At 40.5% G+C, this 18,927-nt stretch overlaps 1 protein-coding gene across 6 annotated transcripts in view; it reads right to left on the reverse strand.

The window, feature by feature from the left end:
• Sclt1 (sodium channel and clathrin linker 1) overlaps positions 1-18,927 on the reverse strand; it is a 115,847-nt gene that overhangs the window by 47,248 nt on the left and 49,672 nt on the right. For all 6 annotated transcript variants that reach the window (NR_155540.1, XR_867171.3, NM_001081411.1 and 3 more), the window contains exons 10-12: positions 8,330-8,420; positions 7,744-7,835; positions 1,376-1,553 (exon numbers count right to left, since the gene is read on the reverse strand). Coding sequence is in view for 4 of the 6 variants with exons in the window: in NM_001081411.1 (NP_001074880.1) it covers positions 1,376-1,553; positions 7,744-7,835; positions 8,330-8,420 (361 nt within the window). In the remaining 2 variants the exon portion in view is untranslated. The remainder of the gene's footprint in view (positions 1-1,375; positions 1,554-7,743; positions 7,836-8,329; positions 8,421-18,927) is intronic.

An 18,927-nucleotide genomic window follows, 5' to 3' on the forward strand; every position in this document is an offset into this window, starting at 1 on the left:
TAACATGTGGTATTTTCTTTATACCCATGCATTTCCTACTGGAGTATTCTGCACATATTTTATAGTATATAAATTCTGGTATATGCATTATTGCTATAGTGAATTCTACAAAAAAGGGTTGTAACATTAAAAAATTATCTACTCTCTGTCTTTTATAGATTATACCCATTCAAATGGAAACAGCTCAAGACAGCATGGTCTAAGATAGTATAGAAATCACAATGGTTAAAGGGTTGAAAAAAAAGGCATGAGTTGAAGAATCCATCTAATCTTTTGTACCTTTAACTCTGCCAATTAAGCTTCTGCTTGATGAGGAGACTGTGCAGGTAAAAACTAAATAAGCATGACTAGGACTCACCTAATTGAGTACACTCTAGCAAACTACTATGATGGAACAGAGGATGCAGAATAGTGACTCAAGGTATGGGGACATAACAAGTCTGATACTAGGGGCCGTAGCTCTGCCAGCACCTGACTAAGATAGATACAGAAACTCACAGCCAACCATTGGCTCACCTGAGGACCCCAATGGAGGAGTTAGAGACAAGACTGAAGGAGCTAAAGGGGGTGGCAACCCTATAGGAAGAACAACAGTATCAACTAACCAGATCTCCCAGAGCTCCCAGGGACTAAACCACCAACCAAAGAGTATGGAGGGACCCGTGGCTCCAGCTGCATATGGAGCAGAGGATGGCCTTGTCTGGCATCAATGGGAGGGGAGGCCCTTGGTCCTATGAAGACTTCATGCCCCAGTGTAGGGGAATGCCAGGGTGGTGAGGTAAGTGCTTGGGGGAGCACCCTCATAGAAGCAGGGAGGAGGGATGATGGGATGGGGAGCTTGTGGGGGTGGTGGTGGTGGGGATTGGGAAAGGAAACAACCTTTGAAATGTAAATAAATAAAATGACAGCCCCACACAAAAGGGCTGGAGAGATGGCTCAGAGATTAAGATAGTTAAGAGGTCAAGAGGTTAAGAGGTCTTCAGTTCAATTCTCAGCAACCACATGGTAGCTTATGACCATCTGTAAGGAGATCTGGTGCCCTCTTCTGGCATGCAGGCATATATGCACACAGAATACTATACATAATAAACATATTTTTAAAAAACAAAACAAAACTCCCCCCAAACAAAACAAACAACCAAACAAACAACCAAACAAAGTCTAATACTTACATACTATTTTTGATAATGACTGACATGCTAGCATATTTTATGATATTACTTTTACCATTTAAAATACAGCATAATTATCTGGTAAAGGGAAGTGTCATTTGTTTCCTACATTTATTCAGTAGCTGCTGATCCTTTCATTGTTAGGGCCTGTGGGGCCTGTGGGGATCTTACTATTTTATAAACATGCTTCCATGTTTTCTTACCTGATTTTGTTTAATGTTAGCTTCTTCTAAGAGCTGCATGCTATCTCTGGCTCTTGAAATAGCCTCATATTTCTCATTTTCTGATTCACTACATTTTGCTTGTAGTTCTTTGATTTGCTTTTCCAAATTTGATTTCCCTGTTTTTAGTACATCGGCTTCTTCAATTGCTACACACAATCTAGAAATTAATAACCACAATATGAAAGTTAAATATTTTTAAAGGGAAGAAAGGACATATGAAGTTTACTAAACATCACTATATGATGGTAGTATGCTTGTTATTTTTACATGTATTTCTCATTTAAACCTTGCTATAGTTCTATAAAAGTAGATTTTACAATGGGTATTCTGAACAAAATCATACCATGGTCAGCTTTTGACTAAGATAATAAAAAGAGCAGCAGAACTGAGACAAGATATTTTGATTCTAATTGTGTGATGATCTCTTTGGGTTTTGGTGTCTTTAATTTTGTGAAAATTTCATAGATGTATACAATGTATCCTGGCCATATGGATCCCTCATTGCCTTTCTCCAGCTCTCTTTCCTCCCTCCCTCAATAGGTTTTCCATCTAATGCCTAATTTCATCTGCCCACCCCCCAACTAAATACAATTAGTGCTTCCTATATGGAAATATGTGTAGGATCATTTCCTGGGATGTGGCAAACCTTCCAATGGCCTCCCCTAAAAGAAAAGTCAATCTCTCTTCGCGGATACCAAATGTCACACCTCCATTTCCCTTCAGAAAAGGGCAGGCCTCCCAGGAGGATCAACCAAATGTGGTATATTGAGCTGCAGTAAGATTAGGCACTTCCCTTTATATAAAGGCAGGACAAGGCAATCCATTAGGAGGACAAGGGTTCCAAAAGCAGACAAAAGTGTCAGAAACAGCTTCTGCTCCCTCTTAGGAATCCAACAAAAACAACAAGCCGCATAACTGTAACATATATACTGAGAGCCTAGGTAAGGCCAATGCAGGCTTTTGATTGTCGTTTTAGTCTCTGTGAACCCTTGCAAGTTCAGGTTTGTTGATTCTGTGGTTTTTCATGTGATATCCTTGACCCCTCTGGTTCTCAAAATCCTTTCCTCCCTTCTTCAGCAGGATTCCCAGAGCTCCACCTAAGGATTGGCTATAGGTCTCTGCATCTGTTTCTATCAGTTGCTGGTTGAAGCCTCACTGATGACTATTATGCTAGGCTACTGTCTATATTGTCTTTGTTTGTTTGTTTGTTTTTTCTGGTCATGTTTGGTACTATCATAGCTCTCTGGGCCATCTGGCCTCTGGTTTCTGGTCTTCCCCACACTGTTAGGGTCTCTCTTGGCATGGTCTCCCATGCTAGATTTTTTTTAACTGGCTTGATCTCCTGTATGTCTTGTAAAGGCAACCACAGTGGCTATGAGTTCTTGTAGCAGCTGTGTCATATCCAGAAGTCTATCTTTTATGGTACACTTCCTCATACATTCTTTCTGTCCCATTTTCTGTGATGTTCTCTGAGCTTGGGAGTAGGGGTTGGGTAGGGATGTTTATATACGTGTCCTACTGACTGCTGAGAATTCCCAACTGCTTAGTCTCAGGACTTTGCAGAGTTATGAGTCTCTGCAGTAATCGCCACCTTCTGGAATAGGCAGCTTTTCTGACCAAGGCTGAGAGCAGCTTAAATCTGTTGGTATGTTCAGTCTTAGAGGATTTCTGTGCATAACAGATTATAATCATAGATTTGATTTTCAGATATAAATACAATGTGAATTCATAGACTGTGAGTATTTACTCGTTTATAGGTTATTAATGACAATTTTCAAGCTCTTCAATGCAACACTGAAGACCTGGATAGAACAACAATATTCTAGATTAAATGTTTGAAGTAAGATAGCAATTTAAGACAAAGCTATAGAATATATTTAAAAAGGTATCTCAGATCCTCAAACATAATAAAGTTATTTCTAAAAAAAAAAATGAAGGAAAATTAGCTATATTTTCTCAAGAACTTTTTCCCTTGTGTAACTACTTTTTTATTCAACTTCATTGTTCTTTTATTTTCTGCTTTAAAATGGAAAGGAAATTTGATTCTGAAACTAAGAATGGTTATGCAGCCTTGGGGAAAGGTAAAGGCAGTAAAAACTTCCTTCATATATGAAAAAGATGGCTTACTGTTTCCAAAATTATTCAATATGTGCTTTAGATTCTCTACCTTATGTTTTTATTAGCTGAAGTTACTTTTTAGACAGGGTCTGTTATGCATCCAAGCCTGGCCTTGAACTCATGAGCTCTGGTTTCTCACTGTCTCCTGTACACCTCTTCCCAAAAGGGATGCGCGTCTGGTTTCCTGAAGCAGCATCTCTTTTCCTCTACCAACCAACAATCCCAGGGTATCATCAGACAGCACCTGAAGCTTAGGGCAGTCACTTCCCCACCTGCCTGAGGCGCTCATCGACACAGTCACAAAAGGCCATCATTTATCATTTGAGAAGTGTATATAACTATTTCTGGTTTGGAAGATATTACCTGGAGTAACTGGCCACTCATGTATAATTCAGAATTGACTCATTCTTACTCCTCTTGATATGAGAGCTTTGATTTACTGTCTTCACATAGGCTATGAACCTTTTTGATATCCCCAATAAGACCCACTCTTCCTTCGTTATCTACCTGTGTGAAACTGCTTCCTATTTTTTTAAAGCATTCCCCATTATGAACATACTGATGAATGCAAAGCCTGAATAATACAATTCTTTGAATTTGTCTGGTGCTTTTGGTCTTTTAGAGTGTTGTAGAGTCCTTAAACTACCTATCCAAATTGTCAATGAAAAAACTGAAATTGTATTTTCTTTCTAAATTATGTGACTATGTGTGTATCTTTGTGTGGTTTTGTATTGTGTGAACGGGTGACCACAGCAGCTAGAAGAGGGCATTGAATCCCCTGGAACAGAAGTTACGGGTAGTTGTGAGCTGTTTAATGTAGATGCTAGGACTAACTTTGGATCCTCTGAAAGAGAAGCAAGAGCTTTTAACTGCTGCTTTGTCATCCCTCCATTATTAAACAAAAGTCCTACCTACATTATATGTTCAGATCACTTTCACACTACTTCCCTTAGAGAGAGCACATTCTCTTTTTCTAAGACTATTCAATAAGTATTCAGTGCATGGTGAAAAATGGTTTCACCTGTGTTCATATAAGTTGCTTTAGAGTGTTCATTTTTTTCTTCAGGGTATTAGAGATGTCTCAGTGGTTAAGAGCACTGTTGCTCTTCAAGAGAACCTGGGTTTAATTTCCAGTACTCGTGTAGTAGCTCAAAACACTAGTCCTGGGGAATCCTATACTTTCTCCAGCCTTTGTGGGCATCAAGCAGAAAAGCAGTACATAGACATATATGCAAGCATAACAACCATAGATACAAAGGTGTTTTTTTTCTTCAAATAACGCAGGGAAAATTATATTTAGCTTCCCTGGTATGTATCTCAATTATATCATAGACATCTCAACATTATCCCTGCTCAGTAGGCATACATACCTCTCAAAGCCATTCAAACCATAACTATCAAAGACAAAGCTGCTTACTACTTCTCTTTTTTCCTCTCTCAGATAAAATCTATTGATTCCTTTACGGGTCACACCCATTTTTCTTCTGCCCATTTTAGCTATTCTAAATCTTAAATGGCAAAATTCTTAGCATAAAAAGTGCATGTTAAAGTTAAGATGGGCAGACACATTATTGTCAATTTTATTATCATGAATATGTCAATAATGAAATTTTATTAAATTTGTAATTTACTCATTTTATAAGTAAATAAAATCATTAAAGTACTTGGAATATATATTTATATATATTTAACATCATTTTTAACATGGCCAATAAAAACCCTTAAAGGAGTGTTACGGTAAAAATATAAGCTATGAGGGGCTGGGAAGATGTCTCTATCAGTAAGAGCTGTTTCTATACAACCATGAGGACCTGTGTTTGATTCACAGGACCTACTAACAGAGCCAGCTGTGGGAGTGTGCTCTTGGAATCTGTTGCTGTGACAACCAAGACAGGGGATACTTTGGGTTTATCAGCCAGCCAGGCCACACACATGGGAGCTCTAGGTTCTAGGGGAGACTGTCTCAAAAGCTACAGTAGAAAAGAACAGGGGAAGACACTTGAGGTTGACCTCTGACAGACAACAGAGTCTGAGACAGCCCCTGCTCCAGTTGTTAGAAGACCCACATAAAGTCTAAGCTGCACATCTGCTGCAAATGTATAGGGGGGTCTATGTCAAGCTCATGCATGCTGGTTGCTGGTTTAATCTCTGTGAGCCTCTATGGGCCCAGGTTAGTTGACTCCGTAAGTCTTGTGCTGATCTTGACCCCTCCAGCTCCCTCAGTCCTTCTCCTTACTCTTCTACAAGATTCAACAAACCGCGCCTAATGTTTGGCTGTGTGGAACATCTAATTCCATCAGCTGCTAGATGAAGCCTCTCAGAAGACAGTTATGCTAGGGTCCTGTCTGCAGGTATAGCAGAGCATCATTAATAGTGTCAGGGGTTGGCTCTCTCCCATTGGGTGGGATCTTAAGTTGGGCCAGTCATTGAATGGCCCTCTCTTAGTCTCTGCTCCACCTTTATCCCTGTACATCTTATAGGCAGAACAAATTTTGGGTTGAAGGTTTTGTGGGTGGGTTGGTATCCTCCTCCCTCCACTGGCTACAAGAGGTGGCTACTTAAGTCTCCATATCCTCAGATGCTAGGAGTCTCATCTAAGGTCACCCCCATATATTCTCAGGAGCCCTCCCTATTGTCTCATTCCAGAGATGCCCCTCCCCCCCACAATTTTTATTCTCTCTCCCATCCCCATCTGCCCCAATTCCCACCCCAGACCCCCTCCCCTCCCAATTCCCTCCCTCCACCCACCTCCAATGTCTAATTAATCTTTCTCCAAGTTAAATTCAAGCATCCGGTCTTGGACCCTTCTTATTACTTAGCTTCTTCAGACCTGTGGATAGCATAGTTATCCTATAATGTGTGGCTAATGTCCACTATGAGTGAGTACATAATATGTTTGTCTTTCTGGGTCTGGGTTACCTTATTCAGGATGGTATTTTCTGGTTCCATCCATTTGCCTGAAAACTCAGGACCTCTGGAAGAACAGTGAGTGCTCTTAACTGCTGAGCCACCTCTCCAGGCCCCACACTGAACATTTTAAGGGGCAGGAATAATCCATAGCATTCAGCTCCTAGACATAATCCCTCTTGCAGAATTTGTGGCCCAAAACATTAATGAATAGTTAAAAGCTGACATTTTCATTGTCTTCTGTTTCAATGATTATTTAGACTGTATTATTTATTAAAATGTAGAATTATGGAGGCTTTGAAGAAGTATCTAATTTTTTCAGATACAATGATTTAGAAATTTTTAACATTTTAGAAGAAGGGCTTTCTGTTTTTAAGAATAACTACAAATACTTAAAAATCTATATGCTTAAATCAAGAGGACTGACAGAAGGTGTCTTTTGTGCTAAAGTATTGTAGAGGTCAATATATAGGTCATAACGAATACCATGTTGGGAGACAAAGCATTTCTTCTCAAACCCAAGCCCCCGGTGACAGGAGAAAAGCTTTTCACCTTTACTAGTACCCACAACTAAATCTATATATATATGCACATCTTCTGGACTTAAGTTCATGTTTGTTTAAGTTGTAGTCTGCTACGTAAGGCAGACTGAGGATTTCTCCTAGGTTTGGCCAAAACACAGTCACACACACACATACTCTCTCTGTGTCCAAACCATCTCTCTCTATATCTATCTATCTATCTATCTATCTATCTATCTATCTATCTATCTATCTATCTATCTATCTATATCTTTTCATTTACATATTATATTTATTCTCTTAATGTGGGTGAATGTTCAGACTTAGAGCCAGGCTTTATATATGGGAGCTCTAGGAACCATATTAACAGAAACATCATGGTAACCAAGAGTTGATTTTTTTAGGAAAAAAAAAAAACCCACTAGATTAAATTTGGTCCAACTTTCAAAATTGTGACATAAATCAATGTACTTGGCATGAGTGTCTAGACTCTAAATGCATTATATAATTTTTTTTCTTTTAAGACAGAGTCCCTACATAACACTGGCTGTCCTGGGACTCACTAAGTACACTAGATTACCCTGAACTTCTTGCCCCTATTTCCTGAATGCAAGGATTAAAGGCATGTGCTTCCATGCCCATATGTTCAAAGTATAACAATACAATTATAAACTAATGTTCCGATTTTAAGCCCATGGCTATAGTTTTGATTTAGCATTTATAAGATTCCTATTCCAATAACTACGATTGAAACTCTACTGCGTTGTACATATACGAACCGCAGAGACACAGAAGTCTTACCTTGACTCTAACTGTTTTATACTAGATTGTAACTGCTGTACTCGTCTATCCGACGCTTCTTCTTTTCCTTGTGCAGACATAATATCTTCCTCCTAGAAAGTAAAGATCCTGAGGCTTACTTGAACCATCTAGAATGTACTACACACACACCATTTACAGCATGAAGAACATAGTTCTTTTAGCATGTTTTCCAGGCCTAAAAGCAATTACTTGTGAGAGTGCTCTTACACCCCTCTATACTTCTCTATCAGTACTGGAAACCTACAATCAACTTTTAAGGAATCAGGAAATAGTCACATATATAGTCACTATTAGAACTAGAATTTTTGCTAACTATATCCATCTACATCTAAACTCTGACACAGTATCATTCTAAAAGTTTGCTATGACTTAGAGTCAGCCTACTATGACAATAAAAACTTCAGTAGTCAATACAACATATGGCATTAGATGTTTATTTTCCACTTTCATAGACCATATTAAGCAAAAGTTGACTGTAATGTGCATTTTAATGACGTTTTAATTCACTATGCGAACGTCAGTGGAAACAGTGTTTACTAAGGTATTCCTAACAGTTCTAGTGTACCTTCTTCAGCATCTGCTCTTGAAGACCTTCAGTCACTTTAGTTAACTCTTCCACTTTCGATACTGCAACTCTCAGATCTAATCTGGCTTGCCTGAAAAAGAAAGTAAATTCATGTGTTATGTTGGAGACCATAAAGAATAAAAGGTTCAAAAAAAGTTCAAAATCTAAATTTAGTAAAATCATTATTAATGTTTATGTAACTAAAAATGGATCCCAAAGGTAAATTTCGAATAATTTCCTTATTGCTAATAAGATAACATGTAAAAGCAAATAAAAAATAAGTAATTTCAGAGGGGTATAAAGAATACTTTATTTAGATAAATAAATCCTATGTATGTAATGAAGAAATATTTGATCATCATAAAGAAGAATTTCAGCATAATGCTGCTTTTACTATTTGCTTCATGGATTTCTGAACAAGTAACCATAAACTACATTTAAGAGAGTGGTGGGCTCTAATCAGCTCTGAGACTGAGAGTATCTGCTGGGCGTATCTCAGCATGCAGAGAGAGCACTGGCATCAGGAGCCCAGGGCTGTCACTTCTAGTGATGAAACTCACCTGACCGCCTGCCGAGAGAACAAAACTTCTCCTATTAATACAACTTTTCCTTACTTTGATTTGGTTTTAGTCAGCTTCTAAACTGTTTGGGAAGTGTGTATTTCTCTCTGTTTTTATGGCCTAACCTTTAGCATCACTCTCACTTCCAAGAACCGATTCTCCCAACTCCTTTTTGTTTTCAACGACAAGTTTCAAAGGCCTGAAGCTGACTGGAACAATGATCCTACTGCTTCCCTAGCTCCAAGTGTGGAGATTATAGGCAGGTGTCACCAGGCCCAGCTTCAGGCTTAAAATTCAACCTTAAAATTTATATCTGTATTTCTCAGACAAAACGGAAAAAAGTTTTATTTTCATGACTTCTGAATAAATTCAATACTGCTCTATATGAAAAAGGTCAGTACCAGTCAATATCAAGGCCTCATCTCTTGTACTCTGTTGCAGGTTTAGCAGCGAACATACAAAGCACATGCTTCCCTGAGCACACTCTGTGTTTTTCCCATTTTTATCGTTTTTATCCTTGTTTTTATCCCATTTTTATCCTTGTTTTCCTAAGTTTTCTTTTTAAATAATTTTTTTAAAATTAGGTATTTTCTTTGTTTACATTTCAAATATTATCCCCTTTCCTGGTTTCCCCTACAGAAATCCCCTATCCATCCCCTCTCCCCCTGCTCCTATAAAGGTTTTCCCCCACCCACCCACTCCCACTTCCTGGCCCTGGCTTTCCCCAACACTGCAGCATCGAGCCTTCACAGGACCAAGGGCCCCTCTTCCCAATGATGTCCAACAAGGCCATCCTCTGCTACATATGTGGCTGGAGCCATGGGTCCCTCCATGTGTACTCTTTGGTTGGTGGTTTAGTCCCTGGGTGCTCTGGTTGGTTGATATTGTTGTTTTTCCTATAGGGTTGCCATCCCCTTCAGCTCCTTCAGTCATTTCTCTAACTCTTCCATTGGGGACCCTGTGCTACAAATTAAAAGTTTTCTCTTGTCAAGTTCACACTGGTTTTGCTTACATAAGATCCTAAATTGCAATCTTTTTTTTTTTTTCTTTTTTTTGGTTTTTCGTGACAGGGTTTCTCTGTGTAGCCCCCGGCTGTCCTTGAAATCACTCTGTAGACCAGGCTGGCCTCAAACTTAGAAATCCACCTGCCTCTGCCTCCCAAGTGTTGAGATTAAAGGCATGCGCCTCTACTGCCCGGTAACTGCAATCCTTAAGACATAATTCTTTGTACATTAACTGATCAAACTGCATTACAATCAATACTAAATGAATTCTCCCTTGTAGAATTATGAGTTCATAGAAGATGGATTACAATCTGCAGGCGACTACACTTTATTAGCCCTTTTGAAGACAAATAAGAACACAGTAAGTAAGTGCAAAGGAGAGAAGATAAAAATACCAGCTCTGAGGACAACTGCATCTTCATGTTTTACCCATTAATTGTTCATGTGTGCACAATCCTACAGTAGTGATTTTTTAGAAGCCTCAACATACACACAGACATATAGACAGACAGACAGACAGACAAACAGACAGACACACACCACATACTTCTATTTATTTAAAGCAGATTACTACTATACAAGTATTGGACTTCTCTGATTAGGTTGGACTGGTTACCCAAAGAGCCTTGGGATCCACATGTCTCTTATCTTCCTGGTATCATGGGCATCCAGGGCCAAGCCTAGCTACTTCATGAGGAGCTGTACAATCTCCTTAACCTCCTAAAATAAGATAATTTTTTTCAGAAGCAGAGTATCTGTTATTGAAAAACACAAAGTTTAGCTAGGTGAGGTGGCACTTGTATAGAATCCCAGCACACAAGAGGCTGAGACTGGAAGATAAGAAGTTTGAGGTCAGCCTGGATTAATGAGCTCAACATCAACCTGGAGCTAAGACCCTAGCAAAACAAAACAAAACAAAAAAAAAAAAACAATAACAAACCAAAGAAACTAATGACCTAGCAATTCAAGTTTTGAGGTCAACAAAGCAGATCAATGGTAAATGTATGTATTGGGGAAACACTGATATTAACAAACTTAGGTAGGGTAGACTTAAGGAAAGAGGGGGAAATTGAGTAAAAGGGATAGAAATTTAAGAAACATCTATAATCAGTATGCCAGATGAGAAAATAAAGAAGATAAAAGAGCTGGGCGTGGTGGCGCACACCTTTGATCCCAGCACTTGGGAGGCAGAGGCAGGCAGATTTTTGAGTGCAAGGCCAGCCTGAGTTCCAGTACAGCCAGGGCTACAGAGAAACCCTGTCTCGAAAAACCAAAAAAAAAAAAATTATATATATATATATATACACACACACACACACACACACATATATATGTATACATATGACAACAGAACCTGAGAAATAGCCCCAAATGCCAGAGAAGAAACTCAAGAACAAATACAAACTATTCAAAAGAGGTAATTCTACAGTAAGTAAAATAAACAGATTCTTCAAGGCAATTTCAGAGGATGGAAGAGGAAAAATAGTTATCAGCAATAATGTCTGAGACAGGAGAATTCAAAAGAACTTTGCGAAAGAGACCTAAACTTTTAAGAACACAAAGCACAGTAATAGAAATGATATGAAAAGATAGTTTCCTACCTAGATAGACTACATGCCAAAGAAGAATGGATGTGCTTAAATACTGTGTTACAGTCTACTGGGGGTGTGGCATGCAGGGAGGCATTTTAGCTTGCCTAGATAGATGAAGAAACTGAACTTCATACACTTAGCCATCTGCCAGAACGATCCATCAGTAAACAGCAGCTGTCTGAATGTATCTTTCCTCTCATGTGATGGTCTTAGAAGGCGTGATGTTTGGTAGGCGACGAAATTGTGATTGTGGAGCCCTCAAAATTGAGATCAGCAGCTTTGTAAAAGAGGCCTGAATGAGGTGGTTGTTCCTCCCACCATGTAAAGACACACGAAGAAGGTATAATTTATGAAGCAGAGCCCTCACTGGATATGGAAACTGTTGGCATCTTGATCCTTGGCTTGCCAAACTCTAGTACTATAAAGAAATAACTTGCTTTTCAGTCTGGGCTGGTGCCCTGAGCAGACCCTTGGGCACGAACTCCCCAGCCACTCCCACAACACCCAGAGGAAGCTCCACTTACGAGCGCTCTAACATGCCCAGGATCATAGGATGAGAGGTGAGGAGGACACATCTGCCCCAACAGGGGACTAACTGGAATCAGTGAGACCCAGGAACTCCGCCCAACCAATGGCACAAGTTCCTTCTGGATTTGAGCAGACCTTGGGTGCAAACTCCCCAGCCAGTCCCACAACACCCAGAGGAAGATCCACTCCTAAACTCGCTCTAACACGCCCAGGACCACAGGATCCCAGGAGCTTGGTCACACCAGGTTCTCAGAGTCCCAGAGACAGCTTGACTCCAGAAGCTCTGACACACCCAGGATCTCAGGATCACAGGATCACAGAGACAGCTGAACTATGAGGAGTTTTGACACAACCAGGAAACAAGAAATCCCAATATTAAATAGTTGCCACAAAGGTTCATTTGTGACCCATGCACTCTATAAGTAAAATCAAAATTCTTTATTCTTCAAAGAGTCAGAGAAACAAACATTTAACAATAACATATATTTACAATCTGCCCTTAAATAACATTAAAGTAAACACTGTGAAGAAAAGAAAATAACAAAAAAGCTGCTATCCCCTGTTTTCTCTGCTCAGAAACCTAGAAAGCTAGCTGATGACACATACGGCTGTTTGGCAATCCTATGATGAAGCACATCTGCTCAAGGCCACTTCTCTCATACGGGAGAGAGCCCAAGAGACACTGTGAATCAAAACTAGTGGTACATGAGTTCCAGATTTCCACAACTTTTTTATAATAGAAAACACAATATTATTCAAATGAAACATCTGAGAAAAATTTGTTATCTCTGTTAAAATAAGACTATTACCTGGCAAAAGTACATTTTAAAATTAAGTGGTATATAAAAGTTATTAGTACACATACTTTTGCAGAAAAAGCTATTATGCAGTTGTAAAAATGACTAGAAATGAACACAATGAATATACACAAACTTCAACTTACATAAGATATCTATTACATTCAATATGATAGCATGAGATCAAGAACTGTACATCAGATCTTATGGTACTAGTGGTACAAGCATCCAGTCTACAACTGTACTATACAAGACAGTAGGCTTTAAAGGGAAAAAAGAAAATAACTTAGAAAAGATTATCTAAAATATGACATGAGCTGAACTTTTAAAATTGGGAGGACATTTGCCAAAAGAAGGAATTTTAGACAAGCAACAGTGTGGCTGTTCAGAGAAATCAATAGTTCAAAAAGCTGCAGTGAGGAGTGGCCTGAGGTCAGGACATGAAGCTGCATGATCAGATCTTAATTCTGAAAGACTATTTTAAGAAAAGGACAAGAGGGGGCTGGTGAGATGGCTCAGTGGGTAAGAGCACCTGACTGTTCTTCCGAAGGTCCAAAGTTCAAATCCCAGCAACCACATGGTGGCTCAAAACCACCCGTAATGAGATCTGACGCCCTCTTCCGGAGTGTCTGAAGACAGCTACAGTGTACTTATAATAAATAAATAAATAAATAAATAAATAAATAAATCTAAAAAAAAAAAGAAAAGAAAAAAAAGAAAAGGACAAGAAGAAAGGGGGTGAGAAAAGCCAGAGGGGGTTTCAGCAGGGGCTTACATGGGAGAGGCTCAGCAAGGACAGTGACAAAGGACATTTATGGTATATAATTACTGATAACTGGATATTAGCCAAAAAGTACAGAATATTCACAATACAACACACAGACTGTAAGAAGTTTAACAGGAAAGAAGGCTCAAGTGAGGATGCTTCCATCTCACTTAGAATGGGGAACAAAACATTCTCAGGAGGCAGAGGGAGGAGGGACCTGAGGGCTAGAGGGGTTGGGGGAGGGGAAAACGGGCAGGATCAGGTATGGGGGAGAAGCCCAGAGGGCCAGGAGAATGAATGGAAATATGCTGCTGCCAGGGATGCGGTCAGTGGGAACCTTTAGAAAGTCACAGAGACCTGGGATATGAGAGGCTCCAAGGGCTCAAATGTGGTGATCTTAGACAAAATGCCCAACAGTGGGGAGATGGAACCTGAAGAGACCATCTCCAGTAAATAGACAGGGCTCTCAGTAGAGGGAAGGGGTCAACAAACCACCTTCACAACTTTTGACCCAAAATTGTTCCTGTCTAAAAGAAATGCATGGACAAAAATGGAGCAGGGAGTGAAGGAAAGGCTGTCCAGTGACCAGCTCAACTTAGATTCCATCCCATGGGTGAGCACCAAACTCTGACATTATTACTGATGCTGTGTTGTGCTTGCAGACAGGAGTCTAGCATGGCTGTCCTCTGGGAGATTCTACCAGCAGCTGACTGAGACAGATGCAGATACTTACAGCCAACTACTGGACTGAGGTCAGGGATCCCTATGGTTGAATTAGGGGAAGGACTGAAGGAACTGAAGATGATTGTAGCCCCATAGGAAGAACAACAGTGTTAACTAACCTGGACCCCTGGGAGCTCCCAGGGTCTAAGGTACCAACCTGAGAGCATACAGGGGCTGACCCTTGGGCCAGCACATATGTAGCAGAGGACTGACTTGTCTAGCCTTAGTGGGAAAGGATGTGCCTAATCCTGTAGAGACTTGATACCCGAGGGAAGGAGGATGTAGGGTTGGGGAGACCGAAAAGGGGACATTTGGAATGTAAATAAATATAATTATTAATAATAAAAGAAACAGAAACAAACAAACAGTGCAGTGATAGGAAAGTGACACAGTTTAAATGTAGAGCTGGGAAGCAGAACAAAGTATGATGCCTCCTTTCTGAATCAGGAACTGGATGACACCATTTATACACAGAGAAAAGGTTTGGGAGATGGGACAATAATTTCAGCTCAGAGCCCTGTGTTGTAAGTACCTCTGGATATCCTACAGAACTCTGGGTCAAGAAAAGTTACAGAGACAAAGTTCAGAGCAGAGACTGAAGGAATGACCATTCAGAGCTGCCCCACCTGGGGATCCATCCCATAAACAACCACCAAACCTAGACACTATTGTAGATGCCAAAAAGAGCTTGCTGACAGGAGCCTGATATAGCTGTCTCCTGAGAGGCTCTGCCAGTGCCTGGCAAATACAGAAGTGGATGCTCAGTCAATCACTGGACAGAGTACAGGGTCCCCAATGGAGGAGCTAGAGAAAGGAGCTGAAGGGGTTTGCAGCCCCCTAGGAGGAACAACAATATGAACTAACCAGTACCTCCAGAGCTCCCTGGGACTAAACTACCAATCAAAAACAAAACAAAACAAAACAAACAAACAAACAAACAAAAACAAATGGAGGGACTCTCATGGCTCTAGCTGAATATGTAGCAGAGGATGGCCCAGTCAGTCATCAATGGGAGAAGAGGTCCTTGGTCCTGTGAAGTTTCTATGCCCCAGTATAGGGGAATGCCAGGGCCAGGAAGTAGGAGTAGGTGGGTTGGGGAGCAGGGGGAGGGGATAGGGGATTTTCAGAGGGGAAACTAGGAAAGGGAGTGACATTTGAAATGTAAATAAAGAAAATATCTAATTAAAAAATTAAAAATAAAAAATAAATAAAAAAGAAAAACGGAATGTTATCCCACTCAGGAATTACTGAAGAGAAGGATGAGGTGGTTAAACAATGTAAAGGGGTTGTGTCCTATTACCCATATACCAAGAACTTTTATTGGCTTCAGAGACTCTGTTATTTGGTTAAATGCAGTAAGTTTTAGTGTGGGCACAAAGGATTAATAAACTCAAGGTTTTTAAGTGTCAAATAAGTACCCTACCACTGAATTACACACCCAGATCCCAATTCTCAGTCAATACTGATTAGTAAGTTACACATTACTTATGTAAAAATAGTATCAATGCATGTTAATAAGTGGCTAAAGTTAATCAGAATACACACACACACACACACACACACACACACACACACACACACGTATGTATGTATGTACTCATAACACCAAGTCAAAAGCACAGCCTTTTAAAATTATTTTGAACATTCCCTCCCAAGTCCTTCACTCCCCCCCCCCCCCCATCTGTGATTGCTTTCTTCTCTCTCCCAAGTGGGACTGAGGTGTCCTCACCTGGGCACTTGTTGAGCCTTTTGAATTCTGTGGACTGTATTTTTTTTTTTTTTTTTTTTTTTGCTAATATCCACTTATTAGTGAGTCATTACCATGCATGTCCTTTTGGGTCTGAGTTACCTCAGTAAGGTTATTTTCTAGTTCCATCCATTTGCCTGCAAAAAGTGGACTGGGTGGGGGGCCAGTGGGGGTGTGGAGGGGTGTTGGGAGCTATTAATGCAACTCTATTGTCCTGATCTCTGAATTGGGCCTCCCCCCCCCAAGAAAAAGAGGGTCAAAAGCGGGCCACAGGACACACCCCTCCGAGAAAGTCATCGCCGGATGTCCTGACCTCAAGATGTACCCTGATACCACCAAGTTCCTGCTTCCCTGTGTAGTCTCCAAAGGAAAAATTTCCCGCTGCCCCATCCCGCCTGCTGAGGTGCATTTCCTCTGCCCCATTCCTCCTGCTAAAAGGCACTTCCCCTTTTGCTTGTGCATTTAAACCTCAGGCCTGGCTAATAAATTTGGAGGCTTTGATGCATTCCAGAACGTCTCCGCGTCATTATTGTCATTCGCACAAGGCCCTCCCTCGTCTCTCTCTACTCCCCACTTGGTTCTTAGGAGGAGGTCCCCTCGAGACCCTCGAATAACTGGACCTGCTGGATGGGTCAGAGGGGAACCTGATCTGGTATTGGGTGAGGGAAAGGGACTGAAGCCCTGATGGACAGCAGGAAGAATGGAAACAGGCACCCTTGGGAGACAGGAGGTTGGGGGAACCCTCCAGAATGCACCAGAGACCTGGGAGGTGAGAGAATCTCAGGACTCAAAGGACTTAGATGAAATGCCCTGAGGACTCAGGACTTAGATGAAATGCCCGACAGTAGGGAGAGGGATCTTACAGAGCCCATCTCCAGCAGGAAGACAGGACATCAAGTGATGGATGGGGTTGCCATTCCACAGTCACATCTCTGACCCATAATTGTTCCTGACTAAAAGAATTATAGGGATGAAGATGGAGAGGAGCGTGAGGAAATGAAGATCCAGGGAGAGGCCCACAGTGAGATTCAGATCAAAGGGAGGTCCCAAGGCCTGACACTGTTACAGAGGCTATGAAGCACTCTCAAAAAGGGACCTAGCATGACTGCACTCAGGAAGACCACCAAGTAGCTGAAAGAGTCAGATGCAGTTATTTGTACCCAATCAATAGACAGAAGCAGCTGACCCCTGTTGTTGAATTAGGGAAGGCTGAAGGAAGGTGAGGAAAAGGGAGATCCTGTAGGAGGACCAGCAGTCTCAATTAATCTGGAACCCCGAGATCTTTCAAACACTGGACCACCAAACAGGCAGCATACACCAGCTGATATGAGGCTCCCTGCCCAACACACATACAGTAGAGGACTTCTGGGTTTGTTATCGTTCAGACATGATGCACCTAACCCTCAAGAGACTGGAGGCCCCAGGGAGTTTAGAGGTCAGGTGGGGTGGGGAGTGGGGACAGCCACATGGAGATGGGGTGGGGTGAGGAGGTATGGGATGTGGAGCAGTAGGAGGGTGGATGGGGAGGGGCAGAGAATGGAATATGGAGTGCAAAAAATGAATTATGAATAAAATTAAATTTAAAATATTTTGAACAAAATTACTTAAAAATTACTTTAATTCTTATCTACTTTTGTTTTATCCTTTCCTTAAAATATTTTTTTCAAAAATAAAGTTTAATCATATCCTTTCATGTCAGTGGCTGCACAGAGTAACATCAAGTCTTCCATGACCTGACCCCAGACCTAACTCCAACTTTCTTAATTATTTTTATTAGGTTTGAGAAGTTAATATGAACCCACATGCGAGTGTTTCAGGCCATCTTTAGAGAAGATTAATAAACTCAAGGTTTGTACTCTACCACAGATAAAACCCATCACTCATCAAACATACACACAAATGACAATATATATTTTTAAGATAAAGTCACACTGTTGGAACTCACTATACAGTTTAGCCTGGTCACAAACTCAGAGAGCTCTGCCTGCCCCTATCTTCCCAGTGCTGGAATTAAAGGTATGTACCACCATGTTTGGCTCCTTTTCTTTCAGACATACCAAGATGCAGAATTTGAGGTCACTGAGCTGAATACGTATTATAAACAAATATAATGAAATGAAAAAGCACTCTCAGAGAAACAACATGAAATTTCAATTAAATGAGTGAATGTTAAGTAAATCTGCTAGGATAAAAGAGTAAAAATCTGGTGTAATGAAGGAAAACACCTTCATCGAGAAAGCAAATGTAGCGAGAGGGAGAGAGTACAATTTTTCTGATCAGAAGCAGTGGTTTTGAGAAACAGCCAAGTGGCTCCTGGAGCCCTGTACACATCAAGTGGGTAAGGAAGGGCAGGGGAGTGAAGCTGATGGAACACAGCCTCAAGTCTCCTGTGCCATGGCAGGTTATCTCCACAATGATCAAACAGGAAAACATTAAACAAGCATTAATTATATGTTCACATGATTTTAGTTTTTGAAATCACATAAGACAACAAATGAAATTGTGTTTCAGTGTAAGTATAAATGTGTTTATAGAATTTCTAATTTGCTTTTTCTTGGCATGGTAATACAGAGCATCATTTCAGACTGAATTTTGGTAATGTCAATATGCCCATCATTCAGAATCTGTCAAACTTGAAAGCAACACCCTTCCCCTCAAGGAAGCATCTGCTTATCCTTATGCTCCTTCAAATCTGTGGCAGGAAAAGCAGGCATAGTTTTATGCATACAACTCTGATCTGCTTAACGTTGAGCTATAGAATACCGTTGTTAAATATTATGGCAAAATTGCTTTTGGACAGCACAACACTCAAGACCCTTTAGGTTTCAGGAAACTAGAACCAGCAATATCATTCTCAATACACTTAATCTCACGTCACAGT

The sequence above is a fragment of the Mus musculus genome, chromosome 3 (genome assembly GCF_000001635.26).
Source record: "Mus musculus strain C57BL/6J chromosome 3, GRCm38.p6 C57BL/6J".
Classification (NCBI taxonomy): domain Eukaryota; kingdom Metazoa; phylum Chordata; class Mammalia; order Rodentia; family Muridae; genus Mus; species Mus musculus.